Consider the following 21,096-nt stretch of genomic DNA (forward strand, 5'->3'; position numbering starts at 1 on the left):
ATTAAAAGGTATGTTATATTCTAGTACCATTCTAAAGAGGGCAATGTCACATTAGGTCTCAAAACCCAACCAGACATCATCAAACAAAGGAAGGAACCTACTAGAATGCCTGTTACTGGTAATTGAAAGAGATGCTGGACTTGTGTGAGGGAGGGCCTCTTTAAGACATGGTTACCCCCCACTTTTTGCCTGATGTATGATGTACCCTAGAAAATGTAGAGCCCAGGGCCCCTTCTAACCAGGTTGCCTGGGCCAGAGCTCTTTAACTAAAACTGCTGTGATGCATTGGCACAATTAGATACACCTTTAGCTATCACTGCAAGTCCCTAGTAAAAGGTACTTAGGTGCCCAGGACATTGGGTACTGAGGGGAGGTCCCTGAGGGCAGCAGCACTGATTGTGCCACCCCCTAGGGCCATGCACCCAGACTCACCCAGTCCTACCATTTGAGGCTGAGTACTCTGGGGCAAACCTAAAACACAAACTTGACATGGCAAACTGCCTGTGTGCCATGCCCACCATACACTGCATACACTATGGGTAAGGCACCCCTCTGGCAGGCCTTCCAGCCCTAAGGCTGGGTACACCATATTATATGTGAGGGCATAGCTGCATGAGAAATATGCCCCCACTGTGTCCTTGCCAAACTTGGGACATAGTGAGTGAACGGAACAATCATTCTAATACATGTGCTGGACACTGGTCAATACGAGTTTCCCAGCTATATGATGGCCACTCTAAACCCTGGGTTGTTTAGTATCAAACAACTCAGAATGATAAATCCCCACTGGTGCCAGGGGTGGATTTATTGTAAAATGTACCCAGGGGTCACCTTAGAGGTGCCCCCTGCAAAAGCTAGACACCCTGGCATGGACACTGACTGGTTCTATCCACCCTGCCACCACCAGATATCCAATCTACAACCTTGGGGGAGGCGCCTGTCTCTCTGGATTGTGGAACAATGCCCTTCTTGGGTGGAGGTGCTAACACCCCCATCCCTCAGGAATGTGCTCTGCCCTGGCGGTGAACTTCAAAGGGCTTACCACCTTTGAAACTTGGCCCCCAGGCCTGCTGCTAGCAGCAGATGGCTGCCCCCATTGCAAACCCCCCACTTTTGGCAGGAGAAACATCAGGAAACTACACAAAGGGTAGGAGGAGTGTCCCCACCTAGCATGCCCCACCCTTAAGGTGTTGCCTGCAAGGTGGAAACTCCATTTCACTTTCTTCCATCTTGGCTGGAGGAAAAATATAGGGAAGTGACCCCTACCCACAGGAAGTGGTCCCTTAGTGGGTGTAGCCACCCTAAGGTAGATGAACAATTGGTCACTATCAGGTTCCCCCTAAAACACCCACTAAATACAGTATTTAGTGGGCATCTCTAGACCAGGAAATCAGATTCTACGGACAAAAGAAGACCAGCACCAAGAAGATCCAAGGCACAAGAACTGTGGACCTGCTGCAAAAAAGAAAAGGCGCCAAACCCTGCCTGCAGCACCCAGGACCCAACAATTGCAGCTGAGGAGGTGCTGGACAATTGGAAAAACAGTAAAGAACCCTAGAGGACAGCCAGGCTTCGAAATTCATCATATAACTCCCTCCAGAGTGGAGGTACCGCCCAACAAACAGCAAGAAACCAGCAAGCCAGTGAGGGTCACTTCACTGACCAGCCGCTATCTCCCGAACCGAATGCCACAGCTGGACCAAATGACACATCGACAACCACGAGGACAAACACTGTCATTGTGCCAAGAATGCTGCCACTGCACCCTCCAGCGGCCAAACCATGTCAATAGCCTGGGTATTGGTCAGCTAATGCCAGACAACCAGACAAACAGCCTCCCAGGGCTGAAAAAAGACCAAGAGGAAGCCCCAGTCCAGGGACTTCAGGAACATCCTTTACCTCCCACCAGAGTGCCCCTGTTGCCCTGCAAACGACCCTTGAATCAACTTACCTCCTCCTTCTGAGGGCAGCATTGCACACATCTTCTGGCTCACCAATTCACTCTGCACCCGGCCTCCCTGGGCCCGCACCGAAGAAACAGCTATGTCCTAAGGGTCCCCCACCCCTTGTGACCGCAAAACTCCAAAGGGACCCCAAGGAAACATCTTGAAACTTACTTGTGCAGCGCTTTTACAAGAGGACCCCCGCAGTGGCCCTGCACTAGCTCCAGAGACCTTTCACCGTTGCTCCCGCCGGAACCGGGAGCCGCCCGAACTCCTCCAGGTGGCACAATGTGCCCACCAACAGCCTCGACTAATCTGAAAAAGAAGAGCTTGGTAAACCAACTGTACGATTTTATGTGTATTTATAAAGGGAATCTTCCATTGATTCCTATGGTGCGTAATTATGCCCAAGAAGACTATTTTTATAAAAACTTAAAAAATTCATATTTTGAAAATCTTGGTCTTAAAAATTACATAGAAATCTGAAGTATTTTTATAAATTGGTCTTGAGTCATTCCTTTGAGTGTGTGAGTTGCACGATTGATGCTGTGAGTACATTAAATGCTTTGCATTTCTCCAAGATTGGCCTAACTGCTTGACCAAGCTACCTTAGAAATTAGAGCATTAGTTAATCACATTTGTACCCCTGTAAACCAATATGTGGTTGCCTGGACCCCCTGCACAGTGTGCCTAGCTTTGCACACTACATAGGGGACCAGCCTCATACAACTTGGTAAAGAGAACTGTGATTTTCTAGGTACATCATAAACTTGTTGCATACCTCGCCCACAAAACAGTGAAATTTGTTACTGGAAAGAGCCATGAGAAGTTGATCCAAATCCACTTAGAGGAATACCTTAACAAAATTAGCAGCAGCTACCACAGACAAAAGAAAAGGCAAAAAATTCACAAGGACTGATCTGATCTAGACCTGCTGAAAAACATCAAGTACAAAAATGTAAAGCAAGGGAGTCTTAAGCACAACAGAAAATAAGGGAAAATTGCATTGCAACACATCCGCCCTTTCCAAGAGCTGTCTTTGATATACCAAAACTGGACTCTTCCACATCATAGATTGAGGAGTTCATGTGATTCCCAGTGTAGAAACCACCATCTTGGATTGGGCTCTATTCCTAGTGGTCAAGCTCCTCCTTCCACCAAGTACTCATAGCGTCTATAATCTCATGAAGAAGGCTCAGCTCGACCGTTGAGGTGCCATATGGTAAAGTGGAGGATTGCTGCTGCCACTTCACGCCATCCTGCACAGATGTTAAAGCAACTCTGACAAACAAAAGGCCTGACTTTGAACATGGCATGGCAAACAGTGACACACTGAACAGGCGTGCATCCAAAAACTGGATTGCAACTTTGCAGATAACAGCTACCGGCTACCACCAGACTTCCCCATTCCAGTCCCATTCAAAGATATCGAGACCAGCATTAGGCTTGACTAGGAGGAGATAACAAGCACACAGCAGATGGTAGACTAATTATATAATAACACATTCATTCATGAGCGTCTACGGGGAGGAAAGGCAAGGAGAGGCGCTTGCTCCACTCTGGATTTAGGTACAGCCTGGTGTGCAGGCTCACAGTGCACCATAACAGCACATCTGCCGTAGTGTTACGCTGCCTGCGCTAGTACGGACGCAGCCCCTGCTAAAAACGGTCCGACAAAGACTATGCCCCTGCTCTTTTTGACATTGTCAAAAAAGGTTGGAGGATGGATGGCTTTAAAATTATACCCCCCCCCTGAAAAATTTCGGCGGACGCCCGTGCATTCACTGTACATTGGCTTCAGGTCATGTGTGATGTGTATGACAAAAAAAAAAGTGCCAAAAACGTTTCTTGCTCACAGTAGTAAGTTAAGAAAGGGAAATTCAGCTATTGAATGGGGTGTCTTTTTTAGATCAGGCTTGACAGCGCTGCTGTGGAACCTAGTATTATCAGTGTTTTAAAATATACACAGAATGGGCTTTGGCTCATCACAGGACATTTTTCTCTCACTACTTACTTGCTTTGGTTCCCCACCTCCTCCGCAGTGCACATCTACATTGCAAAAATAAACTGAATCTTCAGGCTTAAAGGCTTTATTTCACGGATGTATTTTCTTTAGAATTGAATTGCTTTTGTTTCGTTTTTTTTCAATGAAGCATGCTTTTTCAATATTTCATTCGGATCTCAAAATGCAAGCCAGACTTACTGACCCTGCTAATGCTTGTTTCAGGTGTAATTATTCGCAAAAACAAATGGACAGCTAATGTTTGTTTTTTAACTTCCCTCACAGGTCCAAAGAAAGATAAAAGTAATTCGTCTTTGATGTGACCGAAACTGCCCCTGATGGGCCACTTTTTACGCACCTTTGGTCCTTATGGGGAAGTCCGTTGGGCTATGTTGCCTGCCACCTAGGACGCCGTATGCTGCAATGGTCCCTGACCCCGCACCAGACATGTACAGACTTGCTTCCCTAACCAGTCCAGGTCAGCAGGCACCTTCTCTGTGAAACGGTCTGTTCCAATCAGCCAGCCGCATAGGGACCACAGCGCTGGGGAGTTACTATGCAGTTTGGACTGCTTGTGGTGGTGGTTTTCCTGAGCTTGATGGAAGTGGCAGGAAGCAGCAAGCTGGTGAAGTGGAGGAGGCAAAAAAGACGTACGTATGAGCCAAATCGTTTCTCTTATCTTGACTAAGCAATGCGCATGCGCTGCTTTTTGTCTTATCTTGAGGGGTCAATACGAGGCTAGTAACAAGCACCTTGTTTGTTCAGAGAGAGTCGAGATATGTACATATTTGCAGATTTATAAACGGAAGGAAAGACAGCAACGCATTAGTGTTACATGTCCTGTTTTGTCAAATCTTCAACACTTTGTCAACGTTAATCAAATGCACTTTAGCAGTCAGAATGCCTTTGAAATATAGGCACAGATTTACAATAATATGGTGCATCAGTACTGATGCGCCAGATTTCTTGCGCCTCCCCCACAACGCCTAACAACACCATGGGTGCTCTGCATTTACAATACGGCGCACCATGGCACACGTTAGGCCAATAGCTTCGGCATTTTTTACGCTATTGTGGTGCTTTGCACCACTAGCGTCCAAAGGTTGACTCTAGTGGAGCAAAGTGCAAGGAGGCCCACTGATTTTAATGGGTGCATCTTTCAATGCCTGCGTAAAGCAGGCGTTAAAAATGACGCCAAAAATAGCACAATAAAATGTTGTAGATTTCATCGCTCCATTTTTGTGGGCCTCCTTACGCCAGAACACCCCCCCGTGCATACATAATGCCTGGCGCATGCATAATGTGGCACAAGGGGTCGCAAAGTGGCGCAATGTACTTTGTAAATATGGCGTGGTGATTTTTGCCTCATTGAGCCACATTAGCGTAAACAAATGACACTAATATGGTGGAAGGAGGTGCTAGGGCCTTGTAAATCTGGCCCATAGTACCATGGCTCTACAGTACACCTGCTCTTGCGCAGCTCATTTTATTTCTAATATTTACCTCGATGAGCTATTTAATTGGAATATCGCTGCTGCAAAGTTGACTTTTTTCTCTTTTAGGGAAAGAACTTACTTGTAAGGAGAGATGTTTTCCAGTTGACTTCATGTCATCAGGGACACCTTTCTTGTCCTTGCTTTTCCTTTACACCCAGTTGCATTCTGGGATGTGCATTTCTGGCTGACGTTAACTAAACCAATTGAACTAACACATCTGAAAACAATGGTTTAAATAAAGGAAAGCCATGGGCTGGAACAAGATATGGTATAACCCTGATAGAATCACTTGCTCACTTAAATAGATTTCGAATTGTGCTTCTAAATTTTATTGATGCCATACTGTGAAGAAAATCTTGACTTCGTATTAATGTTATTATCCTATTATTTTATTGGCGTGTGTATAGCACATGTTTGCTACTAGTATGGCCTCTTACCACTAAGTGCTCTCCAGATTTTGAGTGCCCAGAAGGCTCTGAGCAGTCCAGGCCACACTTTTTTTGCACAATTCGGGAAAGGAGGATGTGAGCTCATGGGCCACTTATGATTGTGTAACTATGTGCATTCTATGTGTCATTTGTGTGTTAGTGGTTGTAATGAGTGTATGTACAAGGAACGACAGAAGGATTTGTCTGTCGATACAACAGTCCTGGAGTCAAGCACATGCCCTGGAGTCTGATAGGGGGTTGACGCACGCATGGTGAAAGTAGATGCTTGGAGAGTGTGCCTCTTGGATGTAGGTTTGAGTGCTATGGTGGTAGTTTTAGGTGGTGTTATCTGGCTGTAAGATGGGCATGGATCATTCCATGGACTGATAACGTGCAATTCAGACCAAAGGAGGGAAGCAAGGGAGGTTGGCTGTCCAGCAGCAACAAAAGTGCATCTGAGGGTTTGAAAGCAATGCTTTTGCAATTTACTGCAGGATAAGTTTGAAGGGGGCACATGGGGTTTGACAGTAGTGGTGTTCAGGATGTGCTTGAATGAACAGTCATCAAGCAGGAGTCGTGGACTATGTGTGCAGCGTTGACATTGTGGGCTTATGTTCTCAGTTTATGAACAGAAACCTTCTTAAGCTGGTTTAATGAATGTCTGCACCAGCAGTCTAACATGAAAGAGATAGCAGCCTTCTAGATGGGAGCACATCAAAACCATTACCATATGAGGGCTTAGCAGTGGCCATAAATGAGCAAACTTTCACAAATTAATAACATTGGGGTATTCACAAATGTTTACAGCACTTCTCAACTTACCCCTAAATAAGTAAGTTTAAGGGGGTGTAGCAAATGAAGGAAAGTGTTCCTTATATCTCCATATTTCAAGGGGTTTATTTTCTGCATAAATGTTTTCTACATAAACAAGAAAAAGGAAATAAAATGTGCACTGTACATGTTACTGAACTCAGCGCCTATGAATTGACCTTCACGCATTGGGTTAAGAGAAACAGATGGACCCATGGAAATCTTAAATTTGTCTATTGTATTTAGGACTTGGAGTACACAGAAGCAGACATAAGTGTCCACCCGCCATGAACATCAGCCTGCACAACAGTTTCTTGAGTTGGGGATAATAATTTCATTGGTAGGATTAGGAGTGCTGCAGGTTGATGTAAAGCCAGATGAAAACACAGAAGGGACAGGAAAATTATCAAGGTACAGGGTATGATGGTCTGTGCACTTAGAACACATTACATTCAGATGGGACCTTATCAAAGGTTAGCAATATCTGGCTTGGTATGAAGAACGCTGCAAAATCTTGTGCAGCATAACTGGAAATCTTTTAATGTTGCACAAGTTTGGAAACTGGCAATCACTCTGTTATATAGTTATTGTGAATGGGAGAAGGAGTGGAAGGATATTGAGCTCAAGGGGTAGGAGACCACAGCGAAGAGGGCATCAACGTCAAAGCAATTGAACAGCAGTAGAGATGGTTCTTAATTCTTCTCTGAAATTGTAGTAGGTCTCGTTCTAGTCTCTGGCGTGCTGAGACGGAGTTGTATAGAGTCTAGAGTGAGAAGAGATCTCCTGCCAATAAGCTGTGGTCTTGTTGGGTGTCTGACCTACAAATATGAGGTGATTGAGCACAAGCATATGATAGTCTGTTTGGAAGATTTTGCCTTGTTTGATAGGAGTGTGGATTGTATGTGAACATTAAATTATATTTATTATATTACATGACAAAAATATTGCATCAGTTTCTTTGGTCTAATCACTACATTACATGGTAAGTCTAGGTAAGGAGATGTCGAGATGAGAATAGTTATTATATACCTACCATGACAATATAGTTGTACTGGATGTAATATTGTAGTTCAATATTATCAGCCTTGATATAGTGTCATACAACAATGTAGCTATAAAATACATTTTTGAATAGGCATAAGGCATTCAATATGCTCTCTTTACTTGTGAGGCAATATAGGGATTTCAAATGAACGTGATATGGTTGCAGTACATAAGCATTATATGTATGCATGTGTGTGTTTGCACAGAAGTATAACAACTGTAATGAGCACTAGATGTTCTTGTTGGCATGTTGATAGTGGGATGCTTGACAGGTCAATGCATTTATATGAGGAAGTAAATCACTATCAAACTGCACGTTTGAGATGCAGCATTTCATGACAGACTACTTTGTGGGGATGGTTCTGTGGAGGGAGGCTATCACATCAGGCAAAGGGTGATGGGTATCCATGATCCACGGCTAATGTCTCTTTCATTTAGCTAGTAAGACAAGGAGAGGAGGATGTGGCGTAATGGCCTGAGCTGCGGACTATTGGGCGGAGGGAACCAGTATCGAATCTCGGCGTTGACTTAACATCTTGTGATTCTGGGAAAATGAATGAGGACCTGCTTTAGATCCTACTGGAGGGAATTACTCCGTCACAAACATGACGGATATCCTGTCCACCGTATTAAGATCCCATAATATCCTATGCAGATCTTAATACAGCAGACGGGATATCTGTCACATTTGTGACACAGTATAACCCCTCCACCAGTATCTAAATCAGGCCTTTAATATGCCCATGCCTAGAACTCAGTGCCTTGAGACCCTCACAGCTGATTTGCTGTGCATTACAAATCCTGGATGTGAGGATTATTGTCCTGTTCCCACTGCTGCATGCCTTTCCAGTTATCTATAAATTCAGGCACACATCCCACTCATATCCATAATAATTAGTCCACCCTATTCCGTATAGTAAATCCACTTTTATTGCGTGATATTTCTTTCCTCCAATAATTCTCACTTGACTCTCACTCCCTTTCACTCATGCGCACATGCTTACACTTACTGACACACTTGCTCACAGATATGCATGCTCTCCCACTTAAGCACACTCTCACCCGCAAACACGCCTACCAAACATTTAAAACCATTTTTGCATACCACAGCTGCCACCAAAGGTTCTAAGAGCCATATGTACGAACACATTTTCCCATAGACACAGAATGGGTAAAAACGTTTGCTACATCTGGCCCTAAGTGTGCTCCATTTTTAATTACACTGATAATGAATAAAAATATATTCACTATTAGTATAACAAAAAAAGGACAGGCAATAATGAAAGCGGAGCCACCCCTGTGTACTTGGCACTGCTTTTGACACCTCTCAGGCAAGCGGTCACAAACACAGTGCTAGAGATCACAAGGAGCAAGCCAGGGGTCGCAGCCGCAACCAATAAATTACATTCATGTCAATCGTTGTTTTATGGCAATCACGCAGCAGTGAGCAGCATTCTCTTATGGGCCCAATGCAGCAGGGGGCAGCTTTGATTTTCCACCACAGCAGGACAGATAAATAATGCCTCTTCCTGACAGCATACAACATCCCCGTGCAACATCTCACAGTGCTTTTCTGTTGAGGAGTTCATACTGGCTCTACATTGTGTTTTTCCCTGTTGAATCCTCCTGTCCTCATGGCTTCAGTAGCACCCCCATCTCAAACCTTTCGGCCCATGGCACTCGGGTTGGGCTATTTGGCTCTGCTGTTATCAGTCTGAAAAACCAATCACAGGTTTTAGGGTAGTGTGACTGGTGCAGCCACACTGGACGCTGACCTGGGAATGGGCTGTGTACTTCAGGTGGCAGCACAGTGTTTAGCAATAATTTACGCTTTAAAAACACCTGCTCGGGGGGACGTGGTTGAGCCGGTGACCAAGATGACCACATGGCATTGAAGCTCTGAGGCATTGCCCAAGCACTGTTGTCCCCGGGCGTAATATCGCCTCTACTATGCGTCAAATCAACTAGCCTGTGAGGTACAGGGGCAACACGACTGACACCGCTGCTCATTTGCCTTGACACATGCAGGATCGGCCACTGCCCAGTGGGCCGGCTGCTGCCCAGTGAGCCTGCCGCTGCAGCCTGACGTGGCCCTCGGAGGCCCCCTGGATCTGTGGATGAGCCTGATGGCAAGCCCACTGCACGCATGGCCTGTATCGGCAGCCCGATGGCCAGACGGACCCTACATACTGGACACTAATGTGCCCTCCATGCACTAATGACAACTCTGGAGAGTCGTGAGATGGCCTATCCTGCTCAACAAAGTTGACCTCAAGTGTGGCCATGACTCTGCACTAACAGAGGGCCTATTAGCAGGCCTGGCCATGATCCGCGGTCTGGATTTTGGCTTCCCCACGGCCTTCTCCTCCAGCCAATGAGAGGGGTGTGCATGAAGCGGTACTGCCCCCTGTTGTTTCTTGACTTAGCGCATCTACCTACTGAACCACACTACAACTTACAGACTGAGTGGTGAGTCCCTACATGGAGTTTGGCATGGCGGGGGCACATCACCATCTGCTGATACTGCTTAACGGCCTCCTCTTAGGCCAAGCTGTGACTGTACCCCACCTTGTACTATTCGAAAAACCTGTGGGATGTGAGTGCCTACTGTCTCTTGTCCACTCTACTGGGACCAATTAAGTGGCTTCTCTGCACCTACCTTCAACCTGTTTGGTGTCACCTGCTGCCCTTTAATTAAGTCTTAATTAAGTCTTCCAATAATGCAGTGTTGGGGCTTATAACATCAAATTTTTTCTGGACTGCTTCTACGGTTCCTAGCACTCTATCTCAATCATCTCCAGTGGACTCTAAAGGGGTGCACTTCTACGCATGTATTCTCACGACCCTGTATCTGCTTTCTTCACTACAGGGGTGTGGCATGACTAGCGATCCCCTTCTATTATACTGGGGCTTGGTTGGCTCCCCCGTCACCTTGCAAGTTATAACTCCACTGGTACAATGGGGCGTGGTGACCCAAGCAGAAGCAGCTCTCTTTTGAGGCCACAAGACGCTGAAGAGCCCCCCATGGAGCTGCCTCTAACTCCTCACTTGATAGTACCGCTGCCACTATGACTAAATTGCGTGCTGGTTTCAAAGCTATCGATACAAGATTTGACACCTTGACTAATCGCTTAGACTCTATGAATGAGCACCCTGGCCATCACACTACAAGACTCGATGGTGCAGAATACAGGAAAGTGGAGATCAAAGATGAAAATGTGGATGTTCTGAAGTGCCTTGAAAAAGTAGAGTGCCAACTAAAAACCACTGTTGTTAAAAATGAAGACTTGGAGGTGTGTTCAGGCCGCATTAACATACAAATTGCAGGGATAGCGGAAACTACTAAACTGTGCATGCAGACATTTTTGTGAAGAAACTACAGGTGGAATTGTTCGGTAAAGAACCCTTCACTGATACCTTCATCGTCGAAAGGGCCCATAGATGACTTCAACCGCATCCTATACCTGGAGCGCCTCCGCAGCCAATCATTGCTCAGCTACTCAATTTCCGAGACCGAGACAAAGCACTACGCCTGGCCCACAGAAAGGGACCACTCTAATTCCAGGGCATGACATTATCCCTTTTTCCAGATCTCACACAGGCAGTCCAGGAGGAACAACGTAAGTTTACCAACATGAAACACACTCACCAGAAGAGTGGCCCAAGTATGGTATGCTGTAACCATCGAGACTGCTTGTGGAGATGGACGGACAAAACTAGGGGCCTGATTCAGGGTTGTATGATCTCCATAAACTATTATGGGATTGTAATATGGCAGATGGGATATCTGTCACATTTGTGATGGAGTAACACTCTCCTTCAAACTTTAAATCAGGCCCTATGTGTTCAATACCCCTGCTGATGCCTCTCAAGTCTGCAAGCAGCATAAAGGCAGAGCAGCCTCGCCTGGACATACACTACCCATTGGGTCCCCTGCTGCCCCATCCTCTGGATCTCAGTGTGACCAACTGCTCTGAACAATCCTTCCTCTGTATATATTATCTAACCTGTTTTTTTTTGCCTCGAAGTAGTCTTCTAGCTACGGCATAGACTCCTTACTATAGACAGAGCTGACGTTCAAACTGCCTGGTTGGACAACTACCATCTTTACACATACCCACTGTACAGGTGGGCATTGCTCCCCAGAACGTTGTCACTCCTCCAAGGTGTATACCACACCATACTAAGGATTCCCCTTTTGATGTGGTTTCCGGTGTGGGTGGTGGGGGGTTATATTGTATGGATTTGTCTGTTCATGGTTGCTACACTACTATTTTGTTACATACATTTTCATAGATACACTACCTCACATGCAGGATATTCACCCTAGGCTACATGCTGTCACGTACTAATGGGGAACGGACAGTTGCTCTCCAAAGTATGACATGGATCATCAGGGGCCTCAAGATCCCAAGGAAGGGAAGCAGTTTTTCTCTTACCTCAATAGGCATGACATTAAACTAGCATTTTTGCAGGAGACCCACCTGTCTCCCCGCGCTGATTGCACATATGCTGCACTACCATGGAGCTCTAATCATTTTCACACTTCAGTTCCAATTCAGGTGGGAGTAGTTGTGCTAATCCATAAAAATATTCCCTTTGTGTGTCAGGTGAGTGTCTCTGATCCAGAGGGATGGTACCTGCTGGTATCCGGGGTGTTGTCAGGTAAAACCATATTACTGGTAAATGTATACACACTCAGTACTGACTCCCCGGAGTTCTATCATAAACTCTCTGCACTGATGGGTAGTTCAAAGGCTGACTATGTTTTAATGGGCAGTGTCTTCAGCATCACATGCCGTTCCCAACTTGGCACGTCTGGCTCTGCAATGGTCACTAAACCACATTTGCTGCAGGTGCTCACTGACCTCCTAGACACTTTGCAGCTCACTGATGCGTGGTGCTCTCGCAATCTGTAAGCAAATAATTACACCTTTTACTCTGCCCGCATAATGTTTGGACATGCTTCTATCATTGGTATATGTCCCATGAAGCCCTTTTATGGCTCACTGATATCACACATAAACCCCACACTCTTTCTGATCATCCATCTGTAGCAGCAACATTACTCATCACATTGGTTAGGCAATGGCGCTTCCCCGACAGTGCACTACATGACAAGGTTTTCTGTACTGAAATCTGAGACGCCATAAATAAATATTTCACAAATAAGACTGGGTCTGTTCAAGCCACTCTGTACTCTGGGAGGCCTTCAAGGCCTATATCAAAGGAGTGTGTATCGCTAAACATGCAGGGATACTCCGCAGTATCAAAAATGACCTGGCCAAAGCAGAGGGGAAACTGTGTGACATTGATATGGCAGACATGTCCGATACACAATTGCCACACCTACACAACAGATCCACACTCATGCAGGAATTTTGAGACCTGGCAGTGTGAGAGATGGCATATCTAGGCAAGTGTGCAGAGCAAACAGGTATGGTGAAGCTGAAAACCGAGCCACACACTGGCTCGGCTCATGCGGCTGCCGTATCATGCCATATACGTGATGCGTCTCCAGACCGATGATGGCATGACCACTACAGACAACACCACCATTGTAGACGCGTTTACAACATATCACCAATAATTATATACCTCACGCATGGGCAAGAATGACACAGTCCTTGATGAGTATTTAGCCGAGATAGCCATGGTTTGGCTTGAGCCAGCAGCAGTTCCTGGATGGCCCCATTACCTCTGAGGAAATATCGCAGGCCATTGATTCCATGAGCAGCTTTAAGGCCCCAGGGGTAATGATTTTAGGGGGAACTTCTACAAAGTGTATATGTCCATCTTGACCCTGCATTTGTAAGAGTTCTATGCTGAATATCTTAAAGTAGATACTCTTCCTCCCACACTGCGAGAAGCCATCATTAACTTACTGCTCAAGCCTGGCAAGCCAGCCCACATTTGCACCTCCTACAGACCATTATCACTACTAAATCATGATAACAAAATATTGGCCAAAGTAATAGCCACACGCCTTTCTTTCTTAATGGATCCTATAATTTCTCCCATGCAATCTGGCCTTGTCCCGCACCACTCCACCTCAATTAATCTTCGCACAATTTTTGCTGTGTTGAATCAGACCTCCTCCACTGCTGCAGTTGCCTTACTAGATGTTGAAAAAGTGTTTGACTCACTCGAATGGTCTTTCTTCCATGCCACATTGACTAAACTGGGAATTCCCAATGGCTTTTGAGACCTCATTATGCTACTCCATAAGGACCCTTTGGCGTGCCTTAAAGTGAATGGCATACTCTCCGAAGCTTTTCCCCTGATGAGGGGTACACAACAGGGCTGTCAGCTCTCTCCTCTCTTATTTACTATCGCCATGGACCCCCTTGTCAGACATCTACAAGAACGATACCTGGACAGGGGCTTCCGATTTCAACGTGGCCTGCTGTTGGCCTTTTTAAATGCAGATGATATATTGCTATTTGTCCATGACCCATCCTACAATGTCCCCCCCATCATGAAGTGATATGCTTTGGGACCTTTTCTGGTTTGTCAATCAACTGGAACAAATCAGGGCTTTTTCCATTGACGGAGGCCACTGAACCTTGCATCCTCGACGATCCCCTGCAATGGTGCACAGATTTCCCTAAGTATCTAGGTATTTTCCTACATAAAGACAGGTCCGAGGTGATACGTTGTAATTATGGCCCTGCTATAGATAAGCTCACTGCTCAGATAGAATTCTGGATTAAATTACCATTAGCAATGGCATGGCACATTGCCATCATCAAAATGATGGTTCTCTCATGGTTCCTGTACCTTTTTTTAAATATTGCCATTGCTGTGACCAATAGCTTCTTTGCTACACTGTGGGGCCTCCAAACACATCTTATATGGGCTGACCCTCAACCTCGAATTCAATGGGAAACATTGACACTCCCCTATGCATGAGGCAGCTTTGGGGTTTCTAACCTTTAATTATACTACTTAGTGGCTCAATCCCACTTTGCATATTATCGGCATCATCCGGATGCCAGGTTAGCATATCTCAAACCTGAGAAATCTCAATGCTCCCTCAAGGACTGCTGCAGAACCCCACTGAAATTCAGACACTCTCCACCACCTGTTGGGCCCGGTCCAAACTTCTAAGCTACCTTAGCTATGAAACCCTCCACTATCCCCATATACCCCTCGCTAATAACCCATGACTGCCACTTACAAGGGAGCTTTTGGTACAACGTTCACTTACCTCACACCAGCTGTGCGTTGTGGCTTTTATGTTTGTTAATGGTACCCTGAAAACCAGTTTCATTTTGACAGAGGGAGGCGGCCCGACAGATATGTATGGATTTGAATTCCACTGCTTACATAGCACACTGTGTGTTACCCTACCTACATACCCTGAGGAACCTAAAGAATGTTCTCCCCTCATATTGGTAATCCCCATCCCAGACAGCTTCTGATTAATGTCCAGACTCTACCACACTTCCTCACAACAAAAGCCCGCTGGAAAAGAGAAGTCCAGAGCTGCCTGGGAATGCGATTTGGGGGCACTCCATCCCAGATAAAACCTGGTATTACTGGTGTATGTAAACTGAGCTAATCTCACATAATCATCAACACAAACTACTACATTATAAATATTTACACTGAGTGTATACAACCCCCAAGGCTTTGGCCAAGATTGACCCCCACAAGACCACATCACTGCCCTGAATGTGAAAATGGAACAAGCTGATTTTGCACACTTGTGTAATTGTGAAATGATTAAATCATATTGGGGGGATATTTGTTTCCACGTTATCTCTCATGCTAGAACAGGCACTTCATCCAGTCCCCTTAATGGCCTTGCTAGTTATTGTTAGAACTGATAGCCTTAGGGTGGTCACCCCCCAACATTTTGCCTGCCTCCCTCCATTTTTCTGACCCTGTTTTTGTTGGTTTTAGGACTCTGCACACTTTACCACTGCTGGCCAGTGCTAAAGTACATATGCTCTCTCCCTTAAACATGGTAACATTGGTTCTTACCCAATTGGCATATTTAATTTACCTATAGGTCCCTAGTAAAGTGCAAAACATGTGCCCAGGGACTTTAAATTTAATTAAATGCTACTAGTGGGCTTGCAGGACTCCCTGTGCCACCAACATAAGTAGCCAATTACCATGTCTCAGGCCTGCATTGCCATTTAAAACTACTTGCCAAGCCTTAAACTCCTCTTTTTCTACATGTGAGTCAGCCCAAAGGTAGGCCCTAGGTAACCCATGGAGCAGGGTGCTATGTAGGTAAAAGGCAGGTAGTGGAAAACTCAGAGATTTGTTTTCAGCTTTTGTGAGGCCTGCTCCTCTCATAAACTAGCAGTAGAACTACCCTCATATACTTTTAAGTAGTAGATTCTGATCTGGAAGGAGTAGCCCTGTCATGTTTAGTATTGCCAGAATGGTAATAGCAAATCCTGCTTACTGGTGAAGTTGGACTTAATATTACTATTTTAGAAATGCAACTTCTAGAAAGTGGGCATTTCTCTGCACTTACTGCCATCTGTGCCTTACAGCTCTGTCTCCAATTGACATCTGGTCTGTGCTGGTTGACAGCTCCCTTGACAGCTCTCCTTGTGCATTCCACCCAGACAGCCATAAACACAGGTCACTCAGTCACATCTGCATTTATCTGCATACTGAATGGGTCTCCCTGGGCAGGAAGGGTGGAGGGGCTCCCTCTTACATTTCAAAGGCCAATGGCCTGCACTCACACAAAGGACTGAAACCCCCCTCCCCCACAGGGATCCTGGCAGACAGGACTGGGCTGAAAGGGGAACTTATGCACTTCAAAACCACTCTTTGAGGTTTTCCCCATTTCAAAGGCATTTTTGGGTATATAAACTGGGTCTATGACCCCACCAAATCACACACTTCTGGATTAACACCTCATCTGGACTACTTTGCTGAGAAGGACTGCTGCTCTGCTGTTGCCCTGCTGCCTGCTGGCCTCTGACTTTGCTGGAAGGACTCTGTCTTCCCCAAAAGTGCTCTCCAAGGTTTTAGAATGAGCTTGCCTTCTGTTCTGAAGATTCAGGGCCAACAAAGACTTCACCAGCAAAGCTTTTAGCTAGTTTTCCGACTTCAGCAATGCCAGGAACGACTTCTGCGAAGCCAGCACCGACGCCGCAGCTGCTCCCGTCTCGTGGACCTCACTGCATACAATGACTATGACCTGCAATGCAAGTCTGATGTTGTTGCGACGCTGCTTACGTGCACATTGTGATCGCGATACTGCAAAGTCGAATCAACACGTCTTGACCAACTGGACTCATCGACCCTGCTGGGTCACAAGGAACTGACTCCTCGCCACTGACCCCACACCAGCTCCCCCAACAACCGGGTGGAACCAACGCCTCGCCTCCCCTGCCTCGCAGTACAGAACCAATGCCTCACTTCCCCGGATACCATAAGGGACTGATGCCACACTGGCTCCAGTGCTGCTTCATCTCCACAATTCTGTGCAACGTCTCAGTTTCTTCGTTTTCAAGGGTACTGTGCCTGAGGTCGGTGCGACTCTGTGACCAGCACCTGTGGCATCAGATCATTGGGAACGACTCCGTCAACAACACCGTGCTAGCCCTAGGTGGAGCTATTTAGTTTCTTTAGTGGGATTTCATCTTTAAAAATTCATAACCTTGCTTGCAAACATTGGATTTTGATTGTTTTTACCTTATTTTATTCAAATAAATCTTACTATATTTTAAATCTGTGTGGTGTATTTTTGAGGTGTTTTCACTGTGTTACTGTATGAGTTATTGCACAAATACTTTACACATTGCCTTTTAAGTTAAGCCTGACTGCTCTGAGCTAAGCTACCAGGGGGTGACCACAGGATAATTCGGGTTGTGTTGTGACTTACCCTGACTAGGATTGTGGCCCCTACTTGGACAAGGGTGTATACTCTACCAACTAGAGACCCAATTTCTAACAGTTATGTTAAGCCCATTCCCTCCGGCCTCTAGCACTTTACTGCTACTTCTAGCTAAGTGATAGGTGGCTTTCCATTGGGGCAGTCGCAGAATTCCCATGGTAGCTGCCTGGCTCTGAGATATGTCTTACTGTGGCACCACCAGTGAAATTTATGCTTCCCTACAGTCACTCACCTCCAGACCAAAGGACATATGGCAGCCATTTAGAGATTATCTCCTAACATTAGATGCTGCAGTGGAGCATGAAGATGTGAACTGATGTTTTCTTCCTCAATTTTCATTTGTACTAAATGTCAACTGTATAACACTAATGTTGTACAGCCCTGCTGAGATGTGTTTTTTTGCCACCATCTACCTGTCCCAGGGAGTTGGTATTTCTCTGTAATTTTTTCACATGATAGAGTTTAAAAAAAGGTGCCCTAGAAGCAGGGCGTCCTTTTCCATGAAAATGATGTGGAGATCGCCGCATTATATAACATTGCTCCTTGCCCTGACAGAAAACACCCAGCCCCCTTTCTCTTCCCTCCCTGCACAACTGACTCTGACTTTAGTTCAGAAATACTCGTCACGTGCCAGACTTGCGCCAAAGTTACACCAGGGGAAATGTCTTTTAGCAGGCGATTTCCAGAAATCAAATTATACTGCGCATAGAGCGCACTAGAAAGTGACCAAAGTAGTATAGACTGGACACAATGCAAATTTTAAAAGCAGGAACAAAACGAGACTGCCCCTGCTGCCAAAGTCTATTGTGGTCCGTAACTCCTGCCTCACCTCCCTTTTCTTTTATGGGAAACTGGTCTCCTCTCTGAGGGCAAGACAGGCATCTGTAGAGCTTCTCAGCAGCAGTGTCGAATTCTAAATGAGGCGCGGCGGCAAAGGGGCTGCATTCAAATCCTTTTGTGGCAGGAAGGGGGGGCGGGAGCCCTGTTGGTGAACTCGGCAGCTTCAAACTGCTTTCCACGTTTAGAAATGCGGCACGGCCATAACACATCCGATTCCCGACGCGCGTCCTTCCCTCTGTGCCTGTGGCTAGCCGCAGAGCATAACCGGAGCTCCCACGCGGCCGGACGCTTCAGCCAATTGTGATGTTAAAGCAAAGCGCTCAGCCCCCTCTGACAATCATTTAAATATGGATTCACCTTCAAATATTGCCCTTCCGCTGACCACTGACTTTTCTCTCAGCGCTACTTTCCCCTCGCAACTTACCACCTTCTATGACTAGCATGGCGGATCACCATCTTGGCTCTAAATCTCTGCCGGAAGAGGCCAGAGATCCGGACCCGGACTTGAATCTGCAATCGGTTAACAAAGTTTGCCCACTTCTGAACCAATCAACCTCCAGTTGTAACTCAGAGGCTAATCACAGTCAAGCCCTGGATATGGGCTCAGCACCCAAGCTGCTGTATCCCTTGTTTGGTGGTGGAGTGGGGAAGGGTCAAAAAGATGTTGCTCCCCCACTGACTAGTGACTCCATCTCTGCTCCCAGGCAAACAGCTCCCTACTCGATACACACCACGAGCCAATTCATCTTTCAGGGATCAGTACTGCAATCGGGTCCCCTCTGAATTCCTCTGTCAATGGACCCCCTGAGCTGCCTTAAGATCTGTTGAACCTACAAGCGGGGTTTTTCTCTCATGAACTTAGAGACAAGGCAAGCACTGGCATCCCCTCAGAAAACCTGCTCCTTCAGATTTTAACTGAATTAAAAACTTAGAAAATTTGCAAGATGAAGCAAACCAGAGAACGGAATCACAATTAAATTTAATTTGCAGTAATATACAGCAATTTAACTCACGTATCAAAGAGGATGAACAGCGAGTGTGAGATCTGGAGAATATACACGTTACTTTGGAGCCGTCAGTGGCAAAATGTCAAGCAGACCTGTTAGACTTACAGATTTGGCTAGATGATGCTGAGAATCGCTCACGCAGATCTAATCTGAGATTTACGGGAATCCCTGAAGGGCGTGAAAATGGGCGGACTGTTACAGATTTAATTACCGATCTTATTTTACATCATGTTCTCTGGGAACCAACGGATAAACATTTGGATCTTACCATTATGCGGGCCCATCGAAGTCTCTGCAGTGCAGCCACCTAATGCAAAATACCCTCAAATTATTCTTGTAAACTTTGGTGATTTTCGAGACAAGTAATGTATTCTTCAACAAGCAATCAAGAGTAAAATACACCCGATCCCTGGCGATTACGCCTTTAAAATTTTCTCAGATATGTCGGCGGTGGCTGTGCATCGGAGGAGAGAATTGAAGGGGATGATCCCGGCTTTTCAAAAAGCCGGAGCTCTGGCAGGACTTGTGCAGCAATCTAAACCTTAAGTTTTTTTTCAGGGACATTCTAATTTAATTCATGCAGTTGATGCCGCTAAGATTCTTTTGCATACGATTCAAAACCCTGACCAAACAGGACGAAGGAAGGGGGGAGGGGAAAAAACATAAATAAGAAAGGGGGAGGGTGCGGGCACATTATGCACTGAGAAGGGTGAATTCGTTTGAGAATGGTGGATTCCGCAGAGTGAAAATATAATGCATTATCTTGGTACTCACATTCCTGTCCACATTCCTGTCCCAGCCTATGGTATTTGGGGAGCTATGTCAAGGCACGTGATTAGGGAAGGAGGGGATCAGGGGGTGGGTGGTGGTCCCAGTTCACCCAGACGGGAGGGCCCCAGGTGTTGGCCACCTAAAGGGTGGGGTGAGGGCACAGGGGAATGGGCGGGTGGGATGGCAAGGGGTACAAGATCCTTTTTTACAATACTGAAATATAGGTATGCACAATGTAAAGTGATTAAGTCTACAGTGTGGATGACACCATCCAACGCAGGCCAAGGTCTAAATTTTCTGGTGGGCTTAGAATACTCAATATTTAGGCAACCCTCCAAAAGATTCCAATGGCAAGGTTGAACTCCCCACTAAGAATAGTTTCCTGGAATGTCAATGGGCTAAATAATAGGAGGAAAAGGGCTGCAATTGAAGACAGGGTAAATGGTTTAAATCCCTCCGTTACTCTAATACAAGAAACTCATATCCTGGTTAAAAAAGTAGCGGGCTTCAACATGTTCAAAAGATCTGTTGATCTCAAGGTGATTGCCTCAGCTCCAGCCACTCATAGCGGCGCGGCGGTCTTTCTAGCTAGAGATCTTGGTGCACGGGCACTCAATTCTTTTAGCGACCCCGAGGGGCGATGGGGCTGGGTGCACTGCCAAATCGCCAAAGAACAATTATTTCCATCAGTTTTTATGCACCTTTGACGGATGATCCAGCCCTTTATATGGAACTGTTTGAATCCCTTCTGCAACTTCCAGGCAAAATCATTATTGGTGGGGATTTTAACTTTCTTCAGGATCCATTCATGGATAGCACTGTTAAAGGTAAAAAACAACACAAACCTGGAGTTTCTAAAATCTTTAAAGACTATGGGGGTGATT

The 21,096-nt window shown here is 45.8% G+C and overlaps 1 protein-coding gene and 1 long non-coding RNA gene across 3 annotated transcripts in view; one reads left to right on the forward strand and one right to left on the reverse strand.

Moving 5' to 3' along the window:
• Window positions 1-4,405, reverse strand: part of LOC138284750 (uncharacterized) — a 39,807-nt gene extending 35,402 nt beyond the window's left edge. Inside the window, exon 1 of one of the 2 annotated variants that reach the window (XR_011201453.1) lies at window positions 4,304-4,405. This is a non-coding gene — a long non-coding RNA (uncharacterized lncRNA). Of the gene's footprint in view, window positions 1-2,117; window positions 2,247-4,303 lie in introns of those variants that run through there. The other variant, XR_011201454.1, reaches the window with a different exon arrangement.
• A 57-nt stretch (window positions 4,406-4,462) lies between these two features.
• Window positions 4,463-21,096, forward strand: part of RSPO1 (R-spondin 1) — a 130,227-nt gene continuing 113,593 nt past the window's right edge. Inside the window, exon 1 of the mRNA XM_069223881.1 lies at window positions 4,463-4,595. Coding sequence (XP_069079982.1) covers window positions 4,502-4,595 — 94 coding nt within the window. The 5' untranslated portion in view covers window positions 4,463-4,501. The remainder of the gene's footprint in view (window positions 4,596-21,096) is intronic.

The sequence above is a fragment of the Pleurodeles waltl genome, chromosome 3_1 (genome assembly GCF_031143425.1).
Source record: "Pleurodeles waltl isolate 20211129_DDA chromosome 3_1, aPleWal1.hap1.20221129, whole genome shotgun sequence".
NCBI classification, from domain to species: domain Eukaryota; kingdom Metazoa; phylum Chordata; class Amphibia; order Caudata; family Salamandridae; genus Pleurodeles; species Pleurodeles waltl.